This window comes from Parus major, chromosome 24 (genome assembly GCF_001522545.3).
Source record: "Parus major isolate Abel chromosome 24, Parus_major1.1, whole genome shotgun sequence".
In the NCBI taxonomy this organism is placed as follows: Eukaryota; Metazoa; Chordata; class Aves; order Passeriformes; family Paridae; genus Parus; species Parus major.
The window spans coordinates 3,224,560-3,246,148 of NC_031792.1; the positions used below are offsets into that span (position 1 = coordinate 3,224,560).

At 49.8% G+C, this 21,589-nt stretch overlaps 1 protein-coding gene across 7 annotated transcripts in view; it reads left to right on the top strand.

Moving 5' to 3' along the window:
* GRAMD1B (GRAM domain containing 1B) overlaps positions 1-21,589 on the top strand; it is a 91,424-nt gene that overhangs the window by 50,206 nt on the left and 19,629 nt on the right. For 5 of the 7 annotated variants that reach the window (XM_015649727.3, XM_015649729.3, XM_015649733.3 and 2 more), the window contains 5 exons: positions 6,642-6,852; positions 14,131-14,151; positions 19,513-19,597; positions 21,127-21,230; positions 21,353-21,448. In XM_015649727.3, the coding sequence (XP_015505213.1) occupies positions 6,642-6,852; positions 14,131-14,151; positions 19,513-19,597; positions 21,127-21,230; positions 21,353-21,448 (517 nt within the window). Of the gene's footprint in view, positions 1-6,641; positions 6,853-8,226; positions 13,719-14,130; positions 14,152-19,512; positions 19,598-21,126; positions 21,231-21,352; positions 21,449-21,589 lie in introns of those variants that run through there. The other 2 variants (XM_015649730.3, XM_033519671.1) reach the window with 2 other exon arrangements.

Genomic DNA, 21,589 nt, shown 5'->3' on the forward strand with positions numbered 1-21,589 from the left:
TCCCAGGGCTGGATGTGCTCAGGGGACAATGCTGTGCCCATAAAGCCTTGCTGGAGTTTCAGCAGGAGATGGGCAGCAGGGAGAAGTGCCTGAGCTCTTCTGGAGGGAGTCTGGGAGTTGTTTCACACCTACATCCCCACCCAAAAGCGGGCCTGGGTATTTATCACCAGCCCTGTTGCTTTATCTCACTCTCCCTTGAAATAAATCACATATGACAGCAGCATTGCTGAACCACTGAAAGATTCTGATGTGAGCTTGGAAACGACGAGGATTAAAATAAACAAGCTTGGATTTAGTTTAATTTTTATTTTTATCCTTTGAGCTGTCAGGTTTTCAAAACTTTCCTCACATCAAAGAAGGTTTAACAGTGTCTGTTGTTGTTTCGTTTATTTTTTAAACAAGGCCTGCAAGCTCTGTTCTGCCCCAAGTTCCAGGCTTGGAGATGTTGATGGAAGCATCAGACATTGCAGTTCTTGCTGTTAATTACCAGAACTGTTGGTTTTGTGGTGGGGAGGCAAGGCAAACAAAGGCTGGATCCGTTCCTCCTGGGGAAGTAGAGCTGTAGAGCGGGTGAGCTGTGGTGGGGCTGTGTCTGTCACCTTCAGAGAGATGTGAAATTCTTACCTTGTGCTGTTTCCCCTTTACTGCTTCACAGATTTCTTTGTATTATCCATCATACTTCATTTTATGGGGCTTGCCTTCCTCTGGAGCAAATGGAATTATAATAATCTGTGACTGAGGGAGGGGTTTAGGGTGTGATTTATAAGCCATGGTGGTTCCCTGCCCATTAATGACCCTTCCCAAGGTGTGACTGGTGCGTTATTGGGCTCTCTTATTAAAATCTGTCTTGTTGTATTTCAGAAACATTTTCCAGCTTTTCCTGGGGACTTTTGCAGTCACTCCAAGCAGGAAGGCAGAGGAAGCTGGCTGGGGGGGAGTTTCTGTGAGAGATGAGGCTCCATGGGTCTGTCTCCAGTGGTAACCAGGATCGGGTGATCCACGGGGACAATGACATGGTTAATAATGCATCTGCCCATCCTCTCACTGCTGGCTGTGGGCAGAAGGCAAATTCCTTCCTAATGCTTGCAGTGATTTGCTAATCCTCTGAGGCATAATAATTGCATTAATTTTATTTCATGAATATGTAAACATGTGATTGGATGTCATGGGAGGACAGCATTCTGCAAAATGTCAAAATAGAGTAAATCTTAAGGCTGGACTTTTCTGCTAAAAAGCATGCAGAAGGCAGGCTATTTTTATGATTCTTTTCAAAGCACTTGCCATGAAACACTCCTTGGTTTCTGCACAGCCCTGCAGGTGTCATTGCTTTTTTGACTTATTGCTTTCTCTTTTGTCTCTCTTGCTGGGAGATGTAATAGAAATATAACATTTTGTTATTGCTTGTAGAGCAACGGAGGGCCTAGGGAATTGCTCCAGGATCTGAGCAGGTTTTCGTTCCTGGATTATCAATTTGAAGGGAGTGTAGGTTGGAGATCGAAAGTTGTTGCCATCTGCTTGCTGTTTGGGAGACTGCATAATGAGCTTCTGAATCTCCTCATTTTCCACTGATGTCAGACTGGATGGCAGAAAAGTATCTTTGTAGGCGTCTAATTAACCCCTCTAATCGCTGTTTCTGAGGAGAATTAACTCTTTTCAGTGCTGCAGCCAGGCCTGAGGTGCCTTCTTGACCTTCCTGCTCTTTTCCAGACTGTCAGCACAGTTCTGTGTTGTCCTCCGGGATCTCCTCTGGTCTTGTGCAGGAAACTGTAGGCACGGGCTCGCCTTTGCACAGCCCATAGATTTCAGAGTTCAATATGTGCTTCAGTGTGTGCATCTTTGCTGTTTTGGGGACATCCTGCTCAGCACGTCCAGCATTCAGCTCAAACTGCAGAGCAAACCCCAATTCTGGGCCTGGGAGAACACCTTACCAGGTCAGTGCTGCAGGCAGAAGTGAGTAATTGCAGGATAACTCTTGGAAAGCAAATTCTTTTGGGAACTGAGGGAGGACTTGGAGGCCTTTAAGCTTTCCAGATCAGGGCTTCCTTGAGGAGATGCAAAGGGCTGAGAGATGCAGGGCAGGGAATGGTGCTGCTGGTGTTTTTCTGCCCCCTGAGAAGCCGGTGGTGGTCACAGCGGATGTGGTGAGTGCTGTGTACCTGAGGCTGCTGCTCGTTTAGCTGAGCTGCTCTAGTTGCAAAATTCTTTGGTGCTTTTCCTACTTCTGGCTGAATTCTAATCCATGTCCTGCAAGTGGCAAACACAGAGGGATTTGCTGTGTTTTCTGTCACAGGTGCTGTGACAATGCTGCAGGTGGCTGCTGGCTCTTGGGGCACCTGTGATTTGGGGAAGAACTGCTGCAGGGTGCTTGTGTCAGTCCCAGGGACGTCTGTGATTGCAGATGTGTGGGATGGACAGACTTCTGTGTCACTCCAGGACTGCTTGGGTGTCATTCATGCAGAATTCATTTAACAGAGTGCAGCAAAGTCAGGTTTCTTGTTGAGTTCTCCATGAAAGCGTTGTAGAGTTCCTTTATAGTTGTAAGAACACCAAGCTTAACTTGTGGAATGCCTTTCCCAAAAGTGACTGCTTGGTGAAGCTCTCTTCATCACCTGGTTCAGATCCTTACAGGAAATACTCTGTTGGAGGAGGAAATTTGGCCTTTCTGTGTCTTTGCCTGGTGTCTCAGGGCAGGGTGTGAGCAGGGGCTGGTGCATGCATTGCCAAATGTTCTTTTCTGAAGGAAAGCTTGTAGAATCCCAGAATGGTTGGGCCCTTAAACATCATCTGTCCCATGGACAGGGATTCCTTCCACTATCCCAGGTTGTTCCAAGCCTTGTCCTTGGAATCCCAGGAATGGAGCAGCCACAGCTTCTCTGGGCACCCTCTGCCACAGCCTCCCCACCCTCACAGGACAGAATTTGTTCCATTGATCCGACCTAAACTTCCCCTCTTTCCATCTGAATCTCTTACTCCTTGTCCTATCACTACAATTTCTGCTAAAAAAACCTCTCCAGCTTCAAGATTCTGGCAGGCTACAAATTCTTTACTACACTGCAGCAGGTACTGATGCTTTTCCTCCACATCTGAGCAGAGTTTTGGCCCCTTCCCATCCACACTACGCTTGCTGATGGTATTTTGATGAGGTTTTTCCTTTAGAGACAGCAAGGACATAAACCAAGGAGACAAACTCAGCCTTCTGGGCTTTCAAATGCTGCGTGCAGGGGTTTTCACCTCAGAGCAAGGGGGCTGCTGCTTAGGTGGGCTTGTTTGTGTTCTGTCCCTCACTTCATCTGTCTCATCTGCTGAAGGCTCCTCTGCAGGGGGAAGCCAGGGCCTGAATGTGCTCTGGGCAATTAGCTCTCTAAAGCGTTATTTATTACAATTATTTTTATTTCAAAGTGGGTCAAGCCGTTTTGGCATTTCAGGCCTTGATTCCTGGTTCAATTGCAGGCCGTGGTCGCCATGGCAACTGCAGAAAGCGTTCGTCATGGCTGTGCCTTGGGCTGGATTCAAAGTGCAGGGAATGAGCAGGAGCAGGGAGAGTCTGGAGGGGCTCGGGGCAGCCCTGTGCTCTCTGTGCCCATCCTCGCTGTCACTGATCAACACACACGTCATTTTCTCTGTCTCAGGAGCCCTTCGTGTGAGAAATATTCAGCTTTTCCCAGTCATCAGAGAGGAGGAGGGGAATTCAGCCCTCCTGGGTTTCGTATTTGTGCCATTCAGGGAGAGCCAAAGAAGGAGCCCTTGATGTTATTTCCCCCCTTATTTAATTTTTTTTAACTCAAATACGAGCTTGGAGGGCAGAATCTGCCCAAGAAAAGTTGTGGCTATGGCAGTGTGAACTGGGCAAAAATAAAATGACCATCTGTAAGTAAGTCATTGCTGATGCTGCTCCTGTGCAGCTGCAGTGCTAGGGCTTGAAAAACCCACCTCAAGGAGCTTGGTCTGACCTTAAAAAGAGTGAAATAGCACCAAACCTTCCAGCATTTTTCATCTTGAGTTTCACCTGCACGTGAAGGCAGCTGTACCCTGCTTTCAAGCTGCTCATTCTGAGCTTTAATTGAGCAGCAGCAAAATCCCACAACTGCAAACTGAAAGCAGACAGAGCCTGCGCTGAATTTGGCTTGGTCTGTACAGAGCTGCTCTAAACTCAAGCTCAAAGTGAAACTGTGGATTCACACAAACTGAAAATGAGACGGAGGTTGGGCATGGTAAACTCAGGTTTTGTAGAGCTGTAGAGGGAAAACTCGTACATCTGTTCAGATTTAGTGCTGGGCAGGGACAGGGGTTTCAAGTTCTTGCCTTGTGTTTTTGGGGACCTCTCATATAAATCAGCTTATGTTGCATGCTGGGGACAAGCAGGACCAGCACAGCCTCAGAATTCTGAGGTTTTAACTAGAAGTTACTTTTTCTGTGGTTTCTAAAAATGACAATTGAGAACCATGTCTGTCCCTGGGACCACTGCTGATGAACTTGGAGTCACTAATACAGCTCTGCTGGGCTGCTAAAATTGAGTTTAGCAGGAGAAGGAGCAGCAGGAGCACAGACAAGATGAAACACCCAATTTTATTAATCAGCTGAAAATCTATGGAGGAGCCTGGTGCTTTTTAATACTTCAATAAACTAAGAAATCCCTGATAATTTTACTTCATGTTTTACCTAAACTGCTGCTGGGAGAATGGTTCAGATAATTTTTTTAATTTGTGTTTTGCATCAATTATTATTTGGGGGGATTAAATCTTGAATATTGTTACAGTTCTTGCTGCACTGGTTTAACATTCAATATTCCTGTGCCTTGTCCAGGGAAAGGGAGGGCACAGGACAAGGTGATGTGACAATATTTCACCTGGGGATGTGCCATTGCTCCTTGTGAAGAACCCCAAGCCAAGTGGGAATTGCTCTGCCTGTCTTTGCATGGAGCTGCCTTGGGGTTTAGGTGATATTTGAACAGGTTTTTATTGGTCTATAACTATTTCTTATCCTACTGAATAGAAATAGGTAGCAGAGCAGAGTTTAATTTAATCCCTGCCTACAGAACATTTTGCAAACTCATTTTCCCAAGCCTGTTCATGATCTGTATGAAATTCCACACTTTAGAGTGGTGAAAGCATCTTCTCAGGGGCTGCTGTGAAGCTCCTTGCTGCTGCTCCTGCCCGGTGCCAGCTCCTAGGAAATCTGATTCTGGCCCTGTTTGCATAAGCAGCTTGGCTCTGTGCTTCCTGCAGGCTGTCCAGGGAAACTTTCGTCACTTGTGCATTGACACAAGCACTGAGCAAATAAAGGATAATTTAGGAGACCAGTTCATCCAAAACCAAACCAACCCAAAGCCGGTAACTGCTGGAGGAGTGTGTGACACAGGCTGCTCACATCGAACTCACGCTTGTAGAATGGTTTTGGAATCTTCAGGGCTAAGAAGAGATGGACATGGTTTTTATCTGGGAATTAAGGAAACCTCAGCTCAGCTCTTCTTGATTTTCAGGGAGGAAATGATCCATTTGGAGTACCTCGCCGTGCAGCGTTGTGATTGCTGTGTGTAATTTAAATCATAGCCCTTAAGAGTCTGATTGCAACAACCTCTTTAATTCAGTCCCTGGCAGCTGGAATTCCTCCATCCTTTTCCTGCTGCCTCTGCTGTCAGATGTGGCCTGTTTGGTGTTGCCCATGAGATAAGAGGGTTCTGAAGAAGTTAGCCCAGACCCAATCCTGCATGCCAGGCTCCTCTGTAACCTGCTGACTTGAGCAGCACCAGCTGGAAAAGCCTTGAGGATGTCTGGGCTGGTCAGAAATAGATTTGACTCCTGGAGGAAATGAGTGACAGAGGGAAAATGGGTGTAGTGTGTGGTATTTTAAAGAGTCTGGCAGGAAGGAGAGGCATCAAAAGAGAAGGAGCAGTGAGGAAATCTGAGTTTTCCTGTTCTGTTACTGGCTTGCTGATCTGGGTGCTGAGGCATTTGCTGAGGAAAGGGGATGAGAAGTTCCATTCCTTTCATAATTTCTGTAAAACTCCGAAAGGCCTTGCTTTTCCCATTGTGAAAGAGGAACTTAATTTTTATTATTATTATTATTATTATTATTTTAATCACAAAAGCTTTTAGGTGACAGCAAACCATTTTCATACCCGGCTCTAGGTGGTGTGGGAAGGGATGGTTCTGTACAGGAAATGCTGCACTGAATGTCATCATGACTCCCCTCCCAGAGCCCTAGCGTTTGTGATGCTCTTTGATGGGGTGTTTTCTGAAAGGTGTGACCCCGTTTTTGTGCATCCTGTTGAGGAGAGCTGCGCTAATACAGGAGGGGCAGAGCGGGGCTGTGTTGGGGACAGGCTGACACCTCTCTGGTTCTTGAGTGCACATTTGATTTTTCTAAGCTCAGGTCATCATTGGAAACAGGAGCTCACAGGAGTCAACGAGTTTGTTCTCGTGGTCATTGCTCTGTGGTCTGAGGGTTTGAAGGGCAGGTGGAGAAAGGCACAGCCAGCAGTTCCTCTGCCCCTGGTGAACGAGAACTGCCTAAACCCAGCGGGGGCAGCGGCTGAGGAAGCAGCTCTGCCTGCTGCTCTCTGGGGAGACCCGTGGGGTGCAGCAGTTTCAGTTTTGGAGATGGTTTAACCCCGCTCTCTTTTCCCTTCCTCCCCTCTGCAGTACTGCCAGTAACTCCAACCGCAGCACGCCCGCCTGCTCCCCGATCCTGCGCAAACGCTCCCGCTCGCCCACGCCGCAGGACGCCCCGGGGGACGCCATGGTGGAGAAGGGCTCCGACCACTCCTCGGACAAGTCCCCGTCCACGCCGGAGCAGGGTGTCCAGCGGAGCTGCTCCTCCCAGTCAGGCCGCAGCGGGGCCAAGAACTCCAAGGTGAGGGCGAGCAGAGGGCTCTGGCTGCTGAGCCGGACCTGCACCGGCTTTTTGTCCTCTGCCTTTTCTTTCTCTGTCTCACTTCCTCCCATTTCTGAAGGTTCTTCTGACTCAGAGTCCTTTGCTTCGGTCAGACTTCAGCACAGAGTCTACAGCTTTCTGTAGTCAAGGTCCTGTTCCTTGGGAGGCTCTGTGGTTCTGATAAAGACCTTGAAAACCGGCTGGTGCAATTACTTTTTATCACCTGGATCGTGGAGGGGCATGAAATAAATAAGGTTTCCCCTGTGAAGGGCCTGTGCATTTCCCCAGTCCCATCCAAGCCCTCTGAGATCAGTTCAGACGTCACAGAATCAGTTTTGCAGCCCTCTGCCCATTCCTTGCATGGCTGCAGTGTTATTATGACTGGCTTGCCCAGGGTAGCTGATATGTTCCCCAGGCAGGTTTTGTGTCTTTGGGCCATATTAGAAACAGCCTTGTCTTTGCTGTGCAGGGTGAAAGGGTTTCAGGTTTGGCCGTAGGTTTTTGTGTGAGCAGTGGGAGCTGGTGAAACACACACAAGAGCCTGGGGTACCAAACAAACCTTTGATCATAACCCTGGTATCAGGGATGTGTTAGCTGTCAGGAGCGCTTGTGTTTGCCCAGATTTTTGAAGTGAGATGTTTCAGCCTGAATAATTGCACAGGCAGAACTCTGATGGCTTGTGTAAAATGAATTGTTAGCTCTTTGTCTGATTAACTGCTGGATTGTGTCACAGACAAGAAATCTTCATCCCCTCCCCTTTGTGGCCACTCAGCAGAGGGAGCAGGACTCGGTGGCCCACATTCTGATCTCTCACCACTACGGGGGGGAGTCTGTGAGTTCAAAAGAGGGGGGGAAAGGGTTTTTCAAGCTGAATCATTGGCGTTCTGAGGTTGCCCTTGAGGTCAGCCTGGCTTCCTGTGCACGCAGTGACCTACAAACCCCGTCCCAGGGCTGGTGACACCCTCAGCACGGGGTTGCCAGCACTGTGCTCCCAAAAGGAAGCCGTGGGATGGGATGGGATGGGAGGCAGGCAGGGTGCAGGGCACGCTGTGCTGGGAGCCACGCTGGGGATGCTCGCAGGGAAATGGGCTCCTTGGCAAGGGGGAACCACAGAGAGGAGCTGCACCTCCCTGGCCCTCAAAATGCTCTGAGTTAAAGTCATGGCAGTGAGATTTTTGCCAACACGGTGACTACTAAAGCTTAACTTCAATTCCTGGTGCTCTCCACAAGGAAGAGGGGGTAAAATGCTCTCTGTTGGGGGTGTGGGTTTTCCTTCTCTTGATCTGTGAGGTAATTTTTCTTCTTTCCCTAATTTCTCTCTTTTCATTCCTGCATGCTTTCTCTCCGATTAAGTCACACAAGCGCCTCTCCAAAGTAAGCCTTCTTTTTTCTCTCCTGTCCCCCACTGTAGAGCTGTCTCATCACTCAGAAGCCCTCCCCGTGGTGCTGAGTGCTGACCCCAGTCAGACATTCTCCTGCTGTGGCTGCGAGAATGTCAGCAAGAGCTCAGCCCCGTGCCTGTAGCTGGAAGCTGGGTTCACTTACATCACTGGCATCTGGCTGATATTTGCTCACACAGGCTGAGCACTGGCCTGTTCATCACACCCCTTCAGCTGCTTCCAAATCACTTCAGCCTTTTAAGTCCTCTCCCTTGCAGTGAGCTGCTGTCTTTGCCAGGGAGAAATCCTCTGGAGTGTTGGACACGAAATGATTCACACAGACACAGCTCAGTGTGTGATAGGAAAAAGTGTGATTTATTCTTGGTTTCAGTATTTCTAGATTCTCCACAACGGCCAGGGATTGGATAGTCAGGTTACCACAGCCACACTGGTTGTGGGAGACGTCCATCAAAAGACATTTCTTTAATGGAATGTATAAACACCTATGTTTATAGTTACTTTCCTGGGAAAGTGGCTAGAAACAATGAAAACAAGATCAGAAGGTTTAATTCTCAGGGCAACACTGGAGTTGAACAGAACCACGATCCCTTCTCTCTCCTGTCTTCTTCCTCCCTGATTTCAGAAAGGAGAGTTGTTCTCCATGACTTCTTCCCTGCTTTTCATGATGGATAGCATTTTTGTGGCCAGTGATCTCAGCTTACTGCCCTTGCACGCTCTCCTGTGTGATGTAAATATTAAAGATCAGTGATTTCAAATGAACCCAGCTTGAACCTGGTAGAACAGACCTGTCCCAAATGAATTGTGAGAATTCATGGGCTCGCTCTGAGAGGTGATAAGTGGAAGATCCCTCTGTGGGTGCTTGAATTGGAGATAAGATCATTTGGGATTTGATCTCACACCTCTGTGCTACCCTCAGAAGAGTGGAAAAATCAGAAACGCAGGTGGGATGTTGTTGGAGAAGGTGCCAGGCTGTTGGCATTTCCACTTGATGAAAGCAGAATGGCTTGGATGGCTTCACAGAAATCCACAAAATCCTTGTCTTGGCCTTTCCCCAGTGGATGCCTCAGGTTTCCTTCTAGGCAAGTTCTCAGAGAGCAATGCTGGCTCACGTCTTCCCTTGGTCGTGGTCCTTGTGACCAGCCTGACCTTGCATGATCTGCTGGTGTCTGCTGGAAGCTTCTTGACGTCTTTTTTTTAGACAGATTGTCTTGTGCTTGGTGTCTGTAGCTGGGATAACTGCAGAGGAGCACAAAGGGGGGACTAAAGTCTCAAGGTGAGGTGTGAAAGAAGTGCTGTGGAAGGTCTGGAGTAGCAGAGCCCTGACAGGATTGCTGGTGAGTAGAGGTGTGTGGGCCACACAGGCTGTGGGAAGCTGGAGGTGCAGAGGGTTTTAGGAGAGGCATTGGTGGGAAGAAGCCTGGAACAGAGGGATGTCTGTGTAAAATGAGTGTGCAGTGGTGCTGTGAGGTGCCTGCAGCCAGCCCCTGCCCCTCTGAGAGGGAAAAGCCCAACCACTGTGAGGCACCTGGAGAAACTGCAGGGAAGTGGAGCCCAGCTGAGCTCAGAGGGAGGGGGATCCTGGGCAGGACCCCCAGCAGCCTGTCAGAGCCTCCTGCCCTGCTCACACTGAATATTCTGATCTGAATCATTGACTGTGCAGCCTGGAGCTCAGCTCTGTGCTCCACAAGCTGCTTCCTCTTGCACAAATGAAGAATTTCCAGGCATTAAACCCCCTGCTTCTCCCACGCAGATGATTCTGTTGTCTGCTCATACAGGGAGAGGTTAGGAACAAAAAGCTGCAGGGCAAAGATTTTAAACTCTCCTTTCTCAGCCTCTTCTCCTCTCCCCACCCATCTCCTGCAGGAAGAATGGTTTGGTTTCCCAACCTGTCTGGCTAATGAGGTGGAACAGCTTGAGCCCATGAGTTTGCTGCTGTGTCGGTACAATTGCTGACAGATCTGCTTGAGTTCCCTGCCCTCTTTTGTCTGTGCTGTTCTGTCGTGCTGCAGCGCTGCCGTCAGAGGGAGTGCTCTGCCAGGAGTTTTTAAGCACTGGAATTGCATCCCAAGGGAATCTTTCTGCCTTTGCCACCTTGATCTGTGCCACAGACCAAGGTCTGAGTCAGCTTTTTGGGACAGCTTTCCAAACTCAGGAAAAACCCATCTTTTTGGTTTTTTTTGCTAGTAGCCAATGATGAAATATGTATTTTTAAACTATTTTGCTCTTGCCCGAGGATAAAAGTGGTTTCCTTTAGATTCTTCCCAATGCCCATAGCTAATGGTGAATGCTGAGGATTAACATTAAGTTAGGGGGAAAATGTGAATTTTGGTGCAGGTTCTGGGGGGTGTAGAACAGTTTAGGTGGGGAGGGATCTCAGCAGGTCTCTCACCCAAGCCCCTGCTCAAAGCAGAGTTAAATCAGCTTGGCCTAAACCCTTGTCCAGCCATGTTTTGCAGCCCTCCAAGGCTGGAGATCCCACAGCCTGGCCAGGCCCCTGCTCCAGTGCTTAACCACTCTTGTGAACAGGCTTTTTCCTCCTCTCCAAGTAGAATTTCCCCTACTGCAGCTTATGACTGTTGCACCTTGTCCTCCCAGTGTGCCACGATGAGAAGAGTTTGGCTGTGTCTTCTCATTCACCCCTCCCAGAGGGTGGGACAAACCCCCTTGAGGTAGTAGACAATGAAATTCTGATCCTTTGGGGCTGGGGTGAGGCTTTGGGGAATAAATTCCACCGATTTCTTTGAGTTCTGGCCATTTAGAAGCCGGGTGGGCAGCGCAGCTTTTGCCAGTGCACAGATCAGGAGAGAGGGCTCTGGGATCTGCTCCGAGCTCTGGTTCTGTGCTTCCCCAGGTGTGAAGGGGATTTAGGGATGCTCCTAGAGCTCTGTGGCACGCCATTCACTTGGCAAAAGGTTTCTGTTCCCCTGGGAGCAGCAAGGAGTGAGTTGTGGTGCTGCTGCCAGTGATGCTGAGAGGTAGAAACGGTTTGGGTGGAGTTCTGGGGGTGTTCTGTGTGTGACCCGTGTGCCCTGCAGAGCTGGAACCTTCCCTAGCAGAGCACACAGGTGTCAGGGCACTAAATCATGACTGGTTAGAGGCAGCAGTTAAAGGCTTAGAGAAAATACCCTGTTTTTCACATTCCTCCAAAGCTCTTCTTGGTTACAGCCCCCTTGTAACCACGAGCTCTGCTCTGTGCTCCTGTAGCATCGTCTCTGCAAGCCAGTCCCATCTTCTCCCTGTCTGTGTGCAACCCCCTCCTTCTGCTACTTATTTATTTTGTCTTTTCAGTTCTAATGCTTATGGTTTCTTTTTCCAGTATGACAGACTTAACCTGCTCAAAGTAAGAATATGTTTTTCCTTTTTCTTTTTCTTTTTTCTCCCCCCTCCTCTCCATTTTACTGTCTCTTGATTTTCACAGTTCGCATCTCCCTCTCAAGTGAGCTTAAAGAAAAGATAAAATAGAAGAGAGATTTAAGGGCTGAGGTTGTTTGGACTTTGGACAAGTCTGTTGAACTTGGTGGAGGCAAAAGACAAAGTCTGAGTGTTGGTATAATTAAGGATGTTGTTAAAATCACGGACATCAGCATCATTATGGATGTCACTATAATTTTTTTGTGTGGAAGAGCTTAAAGAAGAACTTGCCAAGCTCCTTTATAGAGGACCCTTGATTCAGGGAAATTCAAGTGTGAGGAGGGAAAAAAAATTACAGTTCCTGCAATGAATGCAGCAGAGATGAAATGCTGCTGGGCTGTGCTGACACCACAGCATGGGCACCCTGATTGAGAAGGCACAGTGACAGCAGTGCCTCTGTTGTGCTTGTGCCAATTATAGTTTGATTATGAGGGTTTGTTTTTTTTATATCCCAGGAATTTCTGAGCTATGCCTTTTGCTCATTAAAGCAGACAGATGGCAAAACAAATCTGCAGGAAAATCGCTCCATCTCAGGCCCTGTGCTCCTGAGGACAAGGTGCTGTGTGCACGGTTCAGATTAATTACCCTGGTTCTTTTTTTAGTGTAGACTGGGTTGCATAAGGCTTTTTTCCACGTCCTACTTGCAGGGAGGGATGACTTCAACCCAATCCTTTATGAATGGATCAGGTATGGCCAAGTATGGAAAGGAGTGGGAAGTAAGGGGAAATTCCTCTGGTTGGAGGAACGGGTGTGAGGTATGAGCCATACTCTGTGTTCAGTCCCTCAGCTCATCTCCTTTCCTCAGGATTTGGGGAAAAAAATGTAACATTTTTGTATTTTAGCCTGTGTACTGTGTTAGTGTGGGGCTTTTCATCAGAGACTGGCAGCTCTGCAAAGGATCCTTCAGAAATGTTGGCTCCAAGAGTGGGATCCAGCGAGGTTTTGTGGCTGGGAACTTGGAGCAGAAGATCCAGGGGTGGGAACAGAGCAGCCCCTGTATCTTCACCGAAATCTCTGGTCCAGTCTGACCTCATTAACACTTCTTTCCTGCAGCAGAACACCCTGTGTGTCCTTGGTGGGCACAGGCACTTTCTGTGTCCCTGTGAATATTCCAGGGAATTCCCAATGAAGCTCCCGCAGCCTCTGCGGTGAGGCACAGCACAGAATGTTTCCCTTCCTATTCCAAACAGAGTGCAAAGCCTGGAAAATCCTCCAAGGTCAGGAGCAAGATGGCTTCAAAGGAGGAAGGGCAGTGGGATATTGCTTCTGTCCTTGAGTGTTATCCTCAGCTCCCACCAATGGGAAGTGTTTGGGAGAGGGGCACAGCACAGCTGGAGCTGTGGGAAAGGCTCTGGTGCCCCCAGGCTTCACTGCCCTGAGGGAAATCCCCCCCAAAAAAGGGGATTCCTGTTTATCCTGGCAGCTCTGCCCAGTGTTCTGCTGATGGAAAGCCAGCCTGGCTGGAGTGGGAGAGGAAAGCTCATTCCTTCCTCTCCTTGTGCAGATAAACCTCACCTCCAGCTGAAAAACTGAAAAACTGCCAAGTGTGACTTTCCAAGCTGAGCCAGCTCTTTTGTGTGCTCCAGTGTGATGTGGGGCCTGTCCTCTCCAACCATCTGAAATGCCATAAGGATGGAAATATATATATATATATATATATATAAAGAAAATCACAGGTGCAGATGATGCAAAACACTGTGCACTGAAATGTTGAAAAAAAAAATCCTAGCCTTTTATTTTTTCTTTTTTTCCCCTTGCTTAGCTTCTCTAGGGGTTCTCTGCAGCACTTTTCCTGTCTCTGTGTGTGTGTGTGTCTCCCTTTCAAAATTCAAAATACTCTTGGGACATTTGTATTTTGTGAGCAGAGCTGTGTCCCTGCCCTTAGCAGTGCTTGGGGGGCTGTCCAGGACAGTGAGAGCTTTGCCACCTGGCCAGTGGGAGAATGGAGCCCCTGAAGAGGTGGCTGGCAGTGCTGATGATGTGGTGATGATGATGATGATGATGATGATGATGATGGTGATGGTGATGATGGTGATGGTGATGGTGATGGTGGTGATGGTGATGGTGATGGTGATGATGGTGATGGTGATGATGGTGATGGTGATGATGATGATGATGATGGTGATGATGAGCTCCTCTGTCGCTGGCTGGCACTGCTGGTCTGCAGACAAGCTGGCAGCATGTCTGTGTGTGTGTGTGCATGTGGACATGCACACCTTGGCCTGAACTGTTTCCTGTTCCAGACTCCTGCTGCTGGATTTGTCCCTTGCTCTTGGGATAACTCTGTTAGACCACACTGTGAAATCCATTGAAATCTTCTGTTTAATCCCACTTTCACTCCACTAATGATCCAAACCAGATTGGACCTGCTTTCTCTGTCCCTCTTTCTTTTTGATCCTAAGATCTCTGTGCTAACTAATGCTTCTCTTTTATTTTGTCCTTACAGAAAAGCCAGAGTTGGTATAATGTAAGTACTCCCGTTTCTCTTGTCCCTGGGTGGCTGGGGCTGGGCGGGGGGAAGGTGCAAAGGGGCTTTGCAGGGGCACCGGGGCACTCTGACCATTTCCAGGAGGAGCTGGGAATGGCTCAGCACTGGCAAAGGAGGCCTGGCATCCTGAGGGAAGGGATGCCAGAGACAGAGAGCAGGAGCTTTGTCCTTTGGGTCACTCTGGTGGTGCTCCCCACATCCCACAGCCCTGCTGGCTCAGCACAGGGGATGTGGGGACACGTGGGGACAGAGCTGCCACCCTGCAAAGCCTTTGCATCTCTCAGGGCGGTGCAGGGGCCACAGAGGAATCGTTTTCTACCGACCCTGGAGAAACACCAACCCCCCTTTGCTTCTGCCTTGGTGTTTTTCCCTTCTGCCAGCACGAGCGGCCCCGCTCTGGGCACGGCGTCACCTGTGCACGGTCGAGGCTCTGAAGCAGCCATAGGCAAATGCAGCAGCCCTCCGTGGTCAGGCACAGCTCCTGCAGCTGTCAGAAATGCGAGGTTTTGGCTGCAACAGCGAGGTCAGGGTTGCCAGAGGGGAGAGGCAGGGTTAGGAGCCTGCTGGGTGCCAGCACAGCACGGGCAGGACGAGCTCTCAGGGCCACAGAGGGACCTTTGAGAATAAAACACAAACCAGGGTGGGCCAAACCGGTGGAGAAGTGGCAGATAAGGACTGAGCAGATGCCTGGGCCTGACCTGGCTGCTGCCAAACCCTGACTGTGTCACCAGGCTAGAGGCGACTTTGGCTCTTACTGCTTCTGCCTGTAGCTGCTGAGCTCCGTTCCCTGCTGCATGGTGCTTTGCTGTGCTCTGCTTCTGTGGGTCTCTTGTGTTTTCATGTCCTCTCTATCTTATCTTTCTGTTCTCTTGTTTTTCCTCCATATATTTTCAGCATGAGAGACAGTACATCCGGAGAGTAAGCACTGGCTGCATTTTTTTGTGGTTTTCCCCACCCCACCCCTTATTTTCCTTTGTAAACAAAATGAAACAAACCCATTTTCTAGTTAGCAGAGACATTCTGGCCAGATAAAAGCAGCAGTGTGAAAATATGGATGAGCCACAGACTCCAGGAAGTCAGTCAGTCCTACCTGGCAGTGTTATTTCCCAAAAAAATTGGCTAATACATCTCCTTGATAGAGCTGCCCTTTGCCAGCTCCTTCCAGACAGGATTTCTCTGCCATTTGGACCATTCTGATCCCTCCATTCCCCTCCCCTCTGGGAGCAGCTCTAGAAATGAATCTGCCTCTTCATGAAACCTCACAATTCCCTTTGCTGGCTTCCCCCCACTCCCATTTTACACAAACCCCACCGTGCCCAGAGCAAACACCCTCCACACTGTTCTGTGTGCCAGGCACTGTGCAAACCCAGCCCAAAAAACAATCCCTGCCTCAAAGAGCACATGGCCCCCAAAGATCTGCAGTGCACCACCAGTTTCTCTTCATCTTTTTGCTGCTTTTAACTGGTCTTCTTGTCTCTGGAGCACTGCATTCCTCTTTGCCAGTTGGAACCCTCCCTTTCCCCTCTCCTGGACTCCTTTTTCTCTATTTTTTTTCTTTTCCTTAAGCTGCCACCAGCTTCTCCTGCCTTGTGTGTTCTCCATTCAATCCCACCAGTGCTTTTTTGGGATTGCCATCCCTGCCCTGTGGAGAATTGGGAGGAAAGGGGTGAAATGAGGTCATGGATTGGTTTGGCAGACCTGCCCCTCTCTCTGGTTGTGCTTTCTCTGCTTGGCTTTGCAGAGGACAAATGCAAACTGGTGCAGGTGCACTGTGAGACTGAGAAGAGAACCCCAGTTTGGGAATAAATGCACTCAGACTTTTTGGGGTTTGCTTTGTGTTCTTGTCCTCGTGGTGGAAGAGCTTTCCAGTGGAAAGGAAAAATCCCTGAGGTGCTTCTCGTGCCTTTAGTGAGGAATTGTGTACATGGAGACTTTGGCTTGGGAATATTGTGGTTTTTAGGGGGGAAAAATCTGTTGGTCACTTGTGGTTTAACCATCAGTTGTGTTGCGTGTCTGCATGGTGAATTAATGTTAATGAATTTATTATTTTAAAATCATTTACAAAAATAGACCTCAGGCCTTAAAACTGAACTTCCTTTGTAGTTTTGTTTGCTGAAGCAGAGATGTGCCTTACTCTGTACCCCTGAGGTGCTCAGAGAGGTTGGGAAATTTGTGTTTGGCTTCCCTGAGGACAGCAAGGAGGAATTGCTCTGTCTGTGGGGTGTCAGTAATTCCACACTTGGGAGAAGGCATTTGTCACCCTGCAGATGTCATTAAAATGAGAGACATACTGGAGATATTTTGCTGCCAGGGATAAAATCTCTCTCCTTCTTTTCTCTGGGTTATGGGCAAAGGGCCCCATTTCTGAGCGTGGAAATCTCTCATTTCTGTGTCCCAGTTGGGGCCCTGAGACTGGCAGATCTGCCATGGTTTTCCTCCCTCATTCTGTCTCACTTGGGCTGTGAATTTTCTACTTCCCTGATCCTAAATTAGGGTGTGTGTCTCAATATCCTGCAGCATTTCTGCTGCTCTGTAGCAAGGCTTGCTTCTTAAATTCAGCACCAGGCACCAAGAGAATCCAGAGGATGCTCTGGAAAAGAGAAATAATAAGATGATTTTGAAATTCAGAGGAAACACAGGTATAGAGGTGAGATTTAAATCCATGAGGTTTCCACTTTAGCATTTACATCCCAAGCTCTGCCTTGTTCTGTATTCCTTTACTTTTATCTATGACACCCCTGAATATTTTTCTTCTTCCTGTAACTGACCTGAGCAGTGAAAAGACACCAATTGTCTCTTTCAGGTGCTCCTAAACATTGAAATATTAGAAATATTTGCTGTCCCAGTCAGTGTGGGTAGATCAGTAGGAGCCCAGTCCTTCCCAGCTGTGTTTGGGAGAGCAAATTCTGCGCTGAGGATTGCAGGGACAGGGGCCCCCATCCCGGTGTGTCCTGGCTCCCCTCACGCCTCCCCCAGCACACTCTGTCCAGCGACTTTCCATTACAGGAAACATCTGCTGGGAGGCAGGGCTGGGTTACTGCAGGGCATTGGCCGCCAGAATTCCCCAGCTCCAGCAACTCCAAGCGTGCGCCAGTCATTTTGGGATCTTCCCCTTCCATGAGAAACACCGAGAGCAGAGAGGGACTGCAGGGCAGAGCCCGGGCTGGGCACTGAGGAGTCAGAATCGCCGCTTTTCTGCTCCCCAAGAGGGGGAGAAGCCGAGCTTGGAGCTGTTTGCCTTCCCGCCGGGTCCTGGAAGCCGCGTGAGTCGCAGCGGGGCCGGAGCCGCTCGGGGCTGGGTCCGGCTCTGCTGGCACTGCCTGGGGACACACCTGCACACACCTGCCCTGCTCCTGCAGGGGATGCCCACAGCCAGGAGCTGCTGAGGCTGCAGCAGGACAGCACACAGGGTGCCTGCCAGCACCATCACCCCCATGAGCCTCTTTGGGAAAAGTCCTCTGGAGGGTAAATCCTCGCTCAGATCCTCCGGGGCTGCCTCAGACGAGCTGGATGTGGGCAGGAAAGCAGGGGAAGGCACCTAAAGTCCTGCCAGGCTGCTGCACCTCTTTGGGCACGAACAAGGAGCAGGAAAAGCAGAGTTTGAGTGGACACGGGGAGCTGTGCCAGTGCTGAGGGGAGGAGATGGATTCCCTGCTGGAGTGCGGCTCCCTCTGGGATCTGTTCCTGGATCAGGAGCTGCCGTGGCTGCGGTGGGACCTGGAGGGACTTGTGGACTTCTCTCGAGGAAATGCCAGCCCTGGATCTGATGAAATCCCCGCTGTGAGTGTCTGAACAGAGCTGTTTGCACCCTGGTAGAGCTGCTGGGGCTGAGCAGAGCCTCTGCTAGGACAGGTCTGGTTCCTGCTGAGTGGGGCTGCACTGAGCCCAAAGCTCAGCCCTGCAGGGGTTATAATCCCCTTTCCCCATCCGGGCTGCTTGTTCCTGGAAATCTTGGCCTTGGGCTCTTGCTGGAGCCCATCTCAGTCCAAGATCTTTTCCAGATGTTCAGGCTGGGAGTTTGGTAAGTTAAATTGATATTTCTGTCATCTGCTGGTTGGCAGGTTTTACTCGGAGTGAGATCCCTTCCTCTGGGCCCACGGGGCTGGAGCAAGGCTCAGAAGTGCCGAGCTGACGTTGGAATATTCTGTTTCCAGTCCACTGAGTCGCTGTGAGGAGCAGGGAATGCTCTTGGGGGCGAGGGGTTGTCTGTGATTTGACAACCAACATCAAATCTGCTGCCATCTGACAGCATTTGGCAGCGCTGTGAGGCTGATTCTAAATAAACTCAGCATTCCTCCCACCCCTGTGACTCCACCGCCGTTGTGAAGCAGAAACTGCCTTCTCTAATCTCAGATTTTTGGGGCCCAGCCTTCAGCCCTGGGAGATCAGTGCCTCTGGAGGAGGATTGTTGGATAAAGAGGGAAAGGTTGTACCCCAGGAGCCGCCTTCTCCGCATTTGTGGGAGAAGGAACATTGCAGATTCTCTGGGAGATGTGAATTTGCAGCTGCCTCTGTTCTGAAGGTGGTGTGGCTGTCGGGAGCAGCTGGCACGGGGTGTAGGAGGTGTGGACAGTCACATCATGAACCCCAGAGAGGAGCCAGATCTCCCTCCAGCCAACAGCCCCGTGTTCCCTGAGCCATTTCCCGAGGCCAGGACACAAAACGAGTGCAGGACACGGTTCAGTCCCTGGGAGAGCATTTTTGGAGCCCCACTGAAGTGTTCTGACCCTGAGAGAACACAGGGCTGTGTTTGCTTGGTGGGGAGAGGGGTGGGAATGGGGAATCCTGAGCTCTCAGTGACAGTGAGTGCTCAAGCTCCTCTGGCAGGGCCAAATCCCCCCTTTTCTGTGGTGAACCCCCATTTTCTGTGGTGAATTACCCCTTTTCTGTGGTGAATCACCCCTTTTCTGTGCTGAATCCCCCCTTTTCTGAGGTAAATCCCCCCTTTTCTGGGGTAAATCCCCCCTTTTCTGGGGTGAACCCCCTGTTTTCTGGGCTAGCTGTTCCGTTCCTGGGGTTGGCAGGTGTCTGATGCCAGCAGAGCACACCTCGTACCTCGTCAGTGTAGGGCTGCAGGCAGAGAGAATTCCTCTGCTTCTGCAGGCAGGGCTGCAGCCTTTCTAGCCTGGACTTGCTCTTCCAAGTCAGGTTCTCCTCTTCCTCTCCTGCCTGCACTAAACCCAATCCATCCCATGGCTGGGCTGTGGTGGGAGCTCCTGGCTCTCTGTGAGTGCCTCTGACCCCCTTCTCCTCCCGCACCCGAGGTGTTCCCGTCTCTCCCACTCTGTGCCCCAGCTCCCCTGGCTGCTCCTCTCCTCACCAGGCCCTTTCTGTCTGCAGGTGCTGAGCCCCACGTACAAGCAGCGGAATGAGGATTTCAGGAAACTCTTCAAGCAGCTCCCGGACACGGAGCGCCTCATCGTGGGTAAGGCCAGCTGCTGTGCTCTGGGCAGGAGAACAGCACAGATCCATCCACGTTCTCATTGCTGGCAGGAAAATTCATGCACAAGCACCACAGGGTTCTGTCCAGAAAGGAGACAGAGGAGCTGTAACTTTATTGGAATAAAGGGAGAGGACATGGGGCGTTTCCTGTGGGATGACTCAGATTTTTGGAGGATTCAGCCTCCTTTTTATCCCAATTTCCCAGCCACATTTCCCTCTCTTCACCCATTTGCTGAGGTATTTACTTCCCAAATCACCCAATACAGACCCCTTCTAATGTGTACCCCCCTTTTCTTTTCCTTTTCTCAATCAGTGGAATTCCTCTGGAATTTCTGATTCTTCCCATTGTTCCGTTCATCTTTCAGTATCCAGTTCTGTTCATCAGCAGACCCACAGTTTGTTTGCAAAGACAAATCCCTCATTCCTGTCATCAATCAGTGGGATCCTTCCTGTTGTTTATTTTATCTCTCAGTGCTCATTTTGTTTCCCAGCAGACCCCACAGTTTGTAAAGTCCCTCCTTCCTTTCATTCTCCATACACTGCCACTGACAACAAACCTGTTTTGTCTGCCTGGACTCCCAGGCACAGCCCCATTTCCAGTGGATTTTGCATTTAATGCTGGGTTTTCCTCATTTGGTGGGGAATGATGGGATTTTTTCTTTCCCTTTTTCCTCCCTTTTCCCAACATCCCTGCTCACACATCACTGCCCTTCCCAAACCTCCCCTCACAGCTGCTCCTGTGTCTTCCACGACTGCTGATCCCCTCCTGTGCCCCAGAAATCGTTTGGGATGCTTGAACTGGGGGGGAAATGCACAGTGACAGAAAGGAAAAGACAGATTAAATCTGGCAATAGCAGGTGGGATGCTGATGAGGAGGATCAGCAGTCAGGGGGAGAGATTGTCTGTGACATGCCCGTGCAGGAAACAGCAGCAGCTGGGGCTGGCCCTGCCTCTGCCTGGCTGTGTTGAGTGGTTTCTCTTGATGCTGCTGCTCATCCACACCTTCCAGCTGTCCTGATGCCCTTTCTCAGGCTTACCTAGGAGCAGAGGCCAAAGTTAAAAGCATTTATTTATTAAGTGGATGTATTTAATGAAGGGCCTTCAGGTACATTAAGGGCAGACAAAGCCTCCCCAAGGGGCTGCACCCAAGCTGGACAATGGTCACAAGTTTTTCACACAATTACAAATTTGTTCCTTTTACATACCAGGGGTTAATTCTCCATTTACAGCGTCAGGTAATGAAGTCATGCACTCCCAGTTTGCTCCTCCCAGTTCACTTTTGTTTATACTTTCTGGGGCCTGAGGCTGTTGGGTGTCCTTGAGTTCCAGGCCCAGAGGAATTGTTTTGTCTGACCCAGATGTGTGGACAGCACTCACACTTTATGAGGAGTTTAGAGTTATCCACTAGCTCAGCACAGGATTTGAAAAATAAAACAGGCAAAAAATCTTAAGGCATCAGTTGCATTTTGTGCTGTTTGTGCTCCTCACTGATCACGTGCTGTGCTCCCACAGATTACTCATGTGCCCTCCAGCGAGACATTCTCCTGCAGGGCCGCCTCTACCTCTCCGAGAACTGGATCTGCTTCTACAGCAACATCTTCCGCTGGGAAACACTGGTGAGGCTCTTCCTCTGCTGCCCTAAACCTGGCATCCTGCTCAGGTTTGCTTTGGAAGGGCTTTTCCTGCTGCCTCTCTCACCAGTTCCTCCCTTTCCTGGTGTTCTCCCTCCCTGCTGCAGCTGACAGTTCGCTTGAAGGACATCTGCTCCATGACCAAGGAGAAGACAGCACGGCTCATTCCCAACGCCATCCAAGTTTGCACTGACACTGAAAAGGTACCTCCACCTCCACCCCTGTGTGGCTGGGAGTGTGTGTGGGGGGTTTTTCCAAACTGGGATAAGGGTTTGTGCTGAGCTGGGCTGAGGCTGGAGCTCGGATGTGGGGGCCAGGTAAAATATCCAGGTTTTCCAGAGCTG